At 36.4% G+C, this 9,069-nt stretch overlaps 1 protein-coding gene across 8 annotated transcripts in view; it reads left to right on the forward strand.

The window, feature by feature from the left end:
• thsd7ab (thrombospondin, type I, domain containing 7Ab) overlaps positions 1-9,069 on the forward strand; it is a 224,881-nt gene that overhangs the window by 146,002 nt on the left and 69,810 nt on the right. For all 8 annotated transcript variants that reach the window (XR_535685.1, XM_008430970.2, XM_008430964.1 and 5 more), the window contains one exon: positions 673-919. Coding sequence is in view for 7 of the 8 variants with exons in the window: in XM_008430970.2 (XP_008429192.1) it covers positions 673-919 (247 nt within the window). In the remaining variant the exon portion in view is untranslated. The remainder of the gene's footprint in view (positions 1-672; positions 920-9,069) is intronic.

Consider the following 9,069-nt stretch of genomic DNA (forward strand, 5'->3'; position numbering starts at 1 on the left):
CAGCTCTACCAACTGCGCCACTGTGCAGCCCAATTTATGGAGCCACTCATGTTTATTTATTTTTTTTTTTTTAGCTTTATTGTTTTTGGGGGGTTTTATCTTTAGGTGGTAGAGTATCCAAAAAATATATTCAAGTAAGAGTAATTTTACTTCAACATACTTTTAGTCCAGTAAAAGTAAAAAGTAGCCGTCCAAGAAGTTACTGAAGTAAGAGTTAAAAAGTATTTGGTAAAAAATTGGATCCAATCATTTAATATTTAAAAATTACTTAATCAAATGGACCAAAATATAAAGTGAAGTGGAAATTTTAGAATTTTTATGCCAAAATGATATAAGTAACAAAAAATAAAGCAAAAGAAACATTTTTCAAATCAGTTTCTTTCAATAAAAAAAACAAATGAATCTTTAACAGAAACCACAGGCGTGTGTCTGTGTCTGGTGAATTTTTGGTTAAAACATGTTTGTTTTTCATTCAGTGGGCAGAAAATCCAGAAATTTTACTCAACTAAGAGACATTTTTTAAAAATTCTCAAGTAAGAAATACATCATATTAAAAATACCTCTAAAGGTACATGTAGTCAGAAAAAGTTACTCAAGTAAATGTAGTTGAGTAACAGTAAGTAGTTAGTACCCAGCTCTGCTCGCCTGTGACTCTCTGCTTCCCATCCTCAGGCGGCTCCCTGTGTCCGAACAGCAGCGCCCTGCAGGAGGTGCGGAACTGTAACGAACACGCCTGCATCGTTTACCACTGGCAGACGGGGCCCTGGGGGCCGTGCACCGAGGACCCCTCCACCGCACCGCTCAACACCTCCGCAGGGACGCGTCCCGCTGCGGACGCTCAGGGCCTTTGCTCCATGGGAGTGCAGACCCGGAAGGTCATGTGCGTCCGGGTCAACGTGGGACAGGTGCCGCCCAAAAAGTAAGCAGATCTCAGTTTTATCTAAAGCAGGAAACCTTCAAGGGCAACGTTTGGCAGGGGCAGTGTTGTGTAAAATCGGCTTTTGGTAACACTTTATTTGAAGGGGGGTGAATAAGACTGTCATAACACTGTCATAAACATGACGTAACACCTGTCATGAACATCAATAAGTCTTTATGAATATTTATGACTGTTGTCATAAAGCGTCATTCGGTAAATCATGACACTTTTAATACAAAGTTGACTTTATTCAAAATGTCTTTGTTATGACAACTTGACATTAATCTAAACAAAATTGTCCACGTTATGACAACTTGAGGCCCAATTTCAAGGCATCAAATTACAAACTTTGAATTCTTTTAAGTCATGTTTGATAACAATTGAAGCTAACACAATCATTTGATTATTAATCTTAGTATTTATAAATGTACCCATTTCACAAAATATAAAAAAAACCCAGTAAAATCTAAAAGCTTCTTGTTTTGTTCTGGCGTTTAGCAAATAAAAACATTATGGCTCATCCTTATTTATCCAAGACAGGAAAGGTTTGGTCTGAATTAATACCAGAAGGGAGGAGAAAAGTTTGACGTTTTTATATGTACTAAAGTATGCACAATAAATAACCTTTGAATACATTCAAGAAACACTTAAATAGCCCAGAAAATAAAAATGTAAAGTTGATTCATTGACTTGACTGATCATGTTTGAAGAATATTTTCCCTCGCTGCATAAAACGTGTCAGAGGTATTTTTTCCCTTTCGTTACCGCTCGGTTTCCTGGAAACGACTTCTCCAGGAGATTCAAAGGTCACAAAACCTGCAGCAACTTCATCAGGGTAAGAAATGGGTCATTTAGCATGAGCAGTAAAATGTCACTGATGTACTCCATCACCTCGGTTTTAAAGCCCGTAGAAGCAAGCGATCAAAGTCCTGCCACTTTCTTCAGTCACATCTTCTGCTCTCCTGCCAGAGCTGCAGCTCCCAGCCGGCGTTGACGCTCAATAATCTCCGCTAAGCATCTCGGTGACGAAAATCTGGAAGACGAATTGTGAGTCTTACCTGGACAGGAGGCAGATTCATCCAGGCTAAAATTCATCATTTGTGAAAATTTAAACTCAAATTTTACCTGCTCAAACTGAGCACACAATAACTAACATAAACAGACGGGTTATAGATTTTGTAAGAATGGATGTGGAAATCACCGTACAGAAAGACTCATCTATATTGTAGCACTTTTTGGATCAAATTTAATTAGGAGCATATTTTGCTGAACTAAAGTCTGCTTTTGAGTTAAAGTCACCAAGTAAAATGTGTTCCTGTTTACAACAAAACCATAGAAAATGCAAAAAAGATGAACAAACATTTTCCATTATGAGAACATTCTAATTTGTTTGTAATCATTTTGTGTTAATTAAAAACATAAAGTCTCCACCTGGATCAACCATTAGTGCTGGCAGACAAAACATGTGTAAGTTTTTAATTGTAATTGAAGGGCCACACAAAATCAGTACAGGGGCCACGTATGGCCCCCGGGCCGCACTTTGGACACCGCTGTTGTACAGTAAGCCAGGCCTGTCGCAGTATGCAATTAATCAATTAAACACATAAACTGAATCATTTCCATTGTGATGGTTCATATTTTTTGAAGGATAACTTTGATTACTGAAACTTTAGAATCCATTTTATTTACGGTTTTTGGTCGTCGTGTTTTATTTTAGAATATTTTCCAGTCCCATTATTAATAAATTACTTGGTAAAATAGACTCAAAACAACAATATTCTCAATATTTCTTTATTGCAACAATTTCTGGGATAATTTTTTATTTAGCAAAATGTGTTATTGTGCCAATGTTTGTTGTTGTTGTTTCTTTTTTTAAAACATAATTTGTCTTCACTTTGGGCAATATTTGAATTAATAATATTAATGTAGTGGCTCTTTAAATACACAAAATTGTTGTTCTTTGCAAAAAGACAGGCTAAAATAACGAAATACATTTTGTTGACTATTAAATTTTCACACCACATTGTCTATAGAGGCTGAAATAAGTTTAACATGTTGAGTGTTTGAATTAATTCCTGCAGGTAATTCAAGAGTTTTTGTTGCAAACTTTTCTTTCTCACCTTATAAAATCAACTGTGTGCAGAGATTAAGCTGAATTTCTTTTGTGAATATCTATCTAAAGAAGAGAAACGGAAAAAATAATCTATTTTTAAAGTTCCAACACTGGTTTTTACTAACCCCAAACCCTCTGACTTTTATTTGACACCAGCTTGTGACTGCATCGCTCTAATTCCTGCGGATGCAGACATCAAACGTTGCAATCAGATGCAGCTGCACACATCATTAGAAAGTCTATTTTTGGTCTGACTGAGTCTCATTAAACAGAAAGACTTTTTATCTTAATGATTTTTTAAACTGATTTATTGAAGACATTCTTGTAATCAGTCCTCCAGGGAATAAAAAAAAGTGATTAAATTAAAAGAAATAAAAGATGAACAGAAATATGAGTTTATTTGTATCCAGCCAATTAACATCGAATGTCATCTGAAGGCATTTTGTAAGATAAGCAGTTTAGTTTGTTTCAGAAACTGTCAGAGTAAATACTTTTCTTTTTTTTCCCACCAGTTGCAGCTTTAATGGGAATCGGTTCTTGCTCAGCACCGAAACCTTTTAATCAGAAGCCTGTGGCTTTACGAAGTTTAAAAGCTAATGAAAAAACTTCTCTGCGCCTCGTTGGGTTCAGTCGGGGTAATTTCTAAACCTGAGGTTTAACACTGATTAAAATAATAAAACTGGGACTACAGACTTACAACTTGCTTTATTTCAAACAATACTAATCAACAAATGACTTTAAAAATGCAGACTTTAATTATTTCTGTTTGAATATTGATTAAAGATACTGACTTTATATTGTTAAAGTGATTCTGTTAAAGCCGACATGAAGCAGTTATTCCCAATTATGTATTGATTATTTCATATATATTAATGTTAGCTATAACATGATTTTTTTTTTATTGCTACTTTCACTTTTATGTGTTCAAATAAGAGTAAATTGTTTATTACTCTCTGGTTATCATCAGTCTGCAGTCAGAACTTCCTGTAAGAATAATAAAATAATCAAATAATTAATGAATTTCTAATGAAATGAGTCATAATTAGGTATAACTCTGATCGATATAAGGCAGCAAACTGCTTCCAACAGGATCTTAGTTTGTTCATGAAGATGAATTAAGACTGGAAAAGGTTTGATGCAAATTTGCGACAATAAGCTAATAAGTATTCGATCATTTTCAGTTTATTCACAGCCCTATGTTCCCTAATGTAAATTCAGAATACACTTTCATAAGAAAAATATATTGGAAGAGATGATTTAGGTACGTGAAGATCTAAATTATTCTCTGGTTATATGGAAAATCAGTAAAATCTGAAAAGATGAAAATTCTTTTCATCTTTTTGTTGTTCATTGAAAAAAAAATAGGACAAACAGAACATCATATAAACATTTCAATTCTTTATTAAATTAAAAAGCACTGTAAATGTAACATTTTTGCCAACATCCTTACAGCATAAATCCATTAGCACTAAATTAGTGAACAGTATTTTTGTAATGTTTCTGCTGCTGCTTTGTGAGCTTTAGCTCGACATTTTCTGAACAGCTGCTCCAGTTTTCTCAAGTCTAAAATGTTTGCTTGTTTAGATCCTTCCTGTTTAAAATGTTAGCTTGATAAACACATAAGGAAAGGACATCAGTACCTGCAGATGTCTGCAGATTGTGATGAAAACAGGGGCGAGATGGGAAGTGCCAGCAGCGTGAGCGTAAAGTGAGTCAGAGAGAAAACAAGCAGACTGACAGAGCTGGTTAAGTAAACGGAGCACACCCAACACGAGTCCCAGTTCGTATCTTTCCTTTGCAGGCGACCACAGATAAATAATCTCTGTGTCCCTGAAAGCCTAATTAACCCTGCCGTTTTGGGCACTGGTGATTTCTCATTGATGATAATGACGGTAATTAAATGGGATTGATACTTTAAGGCAATTTAATCACGAGGCAGATGAGAGGCAGGATGTTTGCGGGTAACTGTGAGGACCACACCACATGAGGCGAATTCAAAATGGATGAGTTTACCCAAACATCTGTCAGAAAGTTCAGCTCAGGGCTTGTCGCTTTCGCTCCAACGATCCCATCGACAACACCAGGACCCGAAAGCAGAGAACAATAAAGTCAAGGAGTTCTGATTTAGTGTATTTTTTACTCATGTCAAATTAATTCTTGGCTTTTTTGACTATAAATAACATTTAATTGAATTTTGTTGGCAAAAAATGGGCTCATGAGTTGAAATTCTTGTGGATTTATTTTTATCCAAATGGTAAAATTGTTAAAACTTTATGACACAAACAAGCATTTGGTAACTTGTTCGTATTTTGCAGAGCTCAAGCTTTTGACATAATTTATGGTTGTATATTTGATCACTGTTGAGGAAGGCAAACAAGATAACCTGTGTTTGGGATCATTGTCCTGTTGGTACACTACGCTACCATCTAAGATTCAATTGTCTAGCTGCTGTTTGATTTAAGATCAAGATCTTAGTTGTAGTCCTCTAAAGTCACTGGAAAAAATGAAAAAAATCCAAGTCACGTATGATTCAAGTCAAGAAAAGACATAAATCTTGATTGGTGAGTAAAGGATGAGAACAAACGTTTTTGAGTTGGGGTGTGTTTACGTCAAGGCAAACATGGTTGGTAAAAATTAAGAGAGTTGTCCCTGTCTGTGTTTAGTCCGCTTAAATCAAAACTTTAGTCCGGTTCAGGGAAGTGCGAATCCGTAATCGACTAAAAAAGCAAAACCTGGGTCTTGGTTTGGTTGAAGTAAACTCTGGAGCGGTTCGAATGCATATGTGGATGTCAGCTCCAAAAGCAGGAAGCGGACTACAGCGCAGGACATTCTGGGTAGATTAAACCAAAACAAATGTGCTAGTTTAGCGCTAGCAGGAGAAATGGCTCATGGTATTTTACCAAAGGGAAGATAAATCCTACAACTGTTTAAATCTGACGCCACTACGTTTTTGTTTGTTTCGTGAAAAAGAAAGTTGCTCTCAGTGTCTTCTTTTGAGGTTTTTGTGTCATTTTCTCCAGTAGTTCTTGGTGCAGTGCCCCCACAGGGGAGGAAATGAACAGTTTTTCAGTTTGTTTGGATTATTTGTCGCATTGCAGTGTGAAAGTGAACCACACCAACTGAAAATGCAACAAATGTTGCAATTTTGGTCCCCAATCAAACCAATGTGAAAAACACCCAATGACTTCACTTTTGCAAGTCCTGAATAATATTTGATCGCCTATTTTTATTTTTAAAAAAACAAACAAAAAAAATTATTGTGCTGGCAAGTGAGTGAAACAAAAGCTCAGTGAGTTGGAGAGTAGGCGAGGAATTGCGATTTACCTTCTCTCTTGTTTGTCAATGATCTTATGTAATCATCTATCATTTTGAGCCAGAGGCAGGTCTGAAGCAGGATAACTGATGAGTGTCTTAACAAGCCCCTTATCACACTCTTAGTTGTTGATTGTAATTATTATTGGCCTCATCCGAGTCTGTTCAAACTTTTTCTGAGAAATACATGCAGTTGATTGAAGATGCGTCACTGAGTGGAAGTTTTTAGCACATTCTCCTTGGTGGACCTTTTTTGTAATGCTTAAATTGACAGAGTTATGGGGATGTTTAAGAATAGACTTCTAAATAGAGTCCATCAGCCCAAACAACACAAAGTGGGACGGTCTGTCAGGCTGTAAACAAATGGCCGCTCTCGAAACTGCTCGTTTAAAAGCGAAGCTTTAAATTGGTGTTCTGTGAGCTGCATCACTAATCTCACTTTGTGCATGAATGTAGAAAGTACTCTCTGCCATCAATCTTTGTCTTGTCCATATTTACATTTTCATTTATGTTCTGTGTTGAGATTCAGCAAAGCAGAACGGAGCTTATTTGTGACTGAAAGGACCATAAGATTGGTGGAGAAAAACATAAAGCCTGTACTGACTTAGCTTTACTTTGGGACAATATTAAACATTTGGCTTGAAACAATGGATGTAAGTCTAAAAAACAAGCAAAAACGGATAACTGAACTTTATTATTCTAATATGTTTAGTTGCATTTTCTTAGATACAATGTAAAATGCAAATAAACTGTAAAGTCATGTATTCAAACATAATAGCTAGCTGCTATAGTTAGCTAGCTGCTATAGTTTGCTAGCTGCCAAATGCATGCTGTTGGGTAATCCAGTGGTAAAATTATCCCAAGAAAAATTTAAAAATGGTTTTAGAATTAAAAAATCTGACTAATATTACTGTATTTTATTATTCAGTGCCATTATTTCTCAATAATCTCCACCCTTTAAAAAAATGTATATACTATGCTGGATAGTCACGTTTTTACCAGGAAACTGACTTTAAAAAAAAACAACTTTCTGTAAAACAATGTTATTTTGAGGCTTCACATGTGCATATGTATTATTTTAAACCGCGTGGAGAAAATGATTCGAAGTTTAAGCTCAATTAACATTGAGGGCGTGCTGGGTCCTGTTAGGTTGATTGCCAATTATGCTTTTTAACTGAAGGTTCTGCTAATCAACATGTTGAATAGGAAGTTTTCAAAGCAGCAGGAGTTAATTAACTAAACAGGAAGAAGCCAAATTTATTCTGAGCATAGAAAAGCTGTAAATTAATCCTAATCTATAGTCATTTGTGGCATCGCAATGTAAATAAGATGGATCACATGCTTTGAGATTAACAGTGCAAGGCTTTGGTTTTAAATTCTGGAAAAGATTATCCATTTTTTATCCAAATAAATATTTTATTTCTTAACCAAACCATAAACATTACATCAGTGAGCGGTAACCTTCCACCACTGATCAGGAAGACGGCCAAGTAATTGCTGCCTTTTTCAAATGGGCTCAGAAAACAGTCATTACTGCAGAGAGCACAAACAAACAAAATATTCGATTTATGTGTGTGGCACAAACACATCAGAAGTGGATAAACACCAGTTTTTCTAACTTCAGGAAGATCTGGAACGTCGGTTGCTCTCTAGAATGTCTCTGTGGATTGAATCAAACAGAGGATTGAAGGACAGCAACAATTACTTCTCAAAGGTCGTTGCTGATTTCTTTCCATTTGACTCCTGTATGCTCCAAACCAGCTTTGGTCATCCCAGTGTATTCAGTTAACAGTATTTAGATACTACTTATTACCATGTTGTCTTAGGCTACTTTTACAGTGTATCTCTTGATGCGCTGATCTTGTTTTTTTGCTAAAAATCCAATTGTGTGTGTGATCACTCATACTAGCTAAATGTGGCCGCAATCGGAACGGTTTAACGGTTTACAACCGGTTTATGGAAGTAAGAATAGATGCTGCTGTTGAAATAAGACAGACTAATTAGTAAAGCCTCCTAGGCAACCAACAAGAAAACAGCAAGTAGTTTCTGGATTGTAAGTCAGCAGCAACAACAACAACAACAACAAAAAAGAAAAAACACTTGTGCTTTCCAGCAGCCATTATACAGCTTATCAAACGTGCTGGAACTCAGTTTCGGTTGCTAGGTGACAGTCAAAGCTCTGCTTGGGTTGCTAGGTAACGGCTTGGACTTTACTTTGGTTGCTAGGTGATGGGCAATGCCTGCTGATTTGTGACATTAGATTTCAGAGATTTTTGAAACCGCTCATTTTCCAGACACCAAAAAAAGACCAACTTATTGTGAAAAACCAGCTTTGTATTTTATTCTTAAGCGCTTTTAAAAGTGCTACTACTGTTAGTGCTACTGGGTCTCTACTGTTTGTAAAAGCAGTCGAGACCCAAATGGAAGTACGAAAATGAGCAGAATGCAAATTTTAACGTTAAAAGGTTACAAGAAAGACTTTTGCGCAGTTAGTTTTTAGAAGCCAATGTGTTTCTTGTCATTTGTTGCTTTTGTTTGGCAGGTATTGTTGATCAATTCACATTGTCGATCTCCATGTAGCAAACATGCACCGTCCTCATGCAGATGTGACCCATCTCACCCACAGATGGGTCTGAGCTGCCTTCACCCCCCGCCTCAGGGCACGTCTGCCTCGCACACACACGCACACACACACGCACACACACACACACACACACACACACAC

The sequence above is a fragment of the Poecilia reticulata genome, linkage group LG16 (assembly GCF_000633615.1).
Source record: "Poecilia reticulata strain Guanapo linkage group LG16, Guppy_female_1.0+MT, whole genome shotgun sequence".
In the NCBI taxonomy this organism is placed as follows: Eukaryota; Metazoa; Chordata; class Actinopteri; order Cyprinodontiformes; family Poeciliidae; genus Poecilia; species Poecilia reticulata.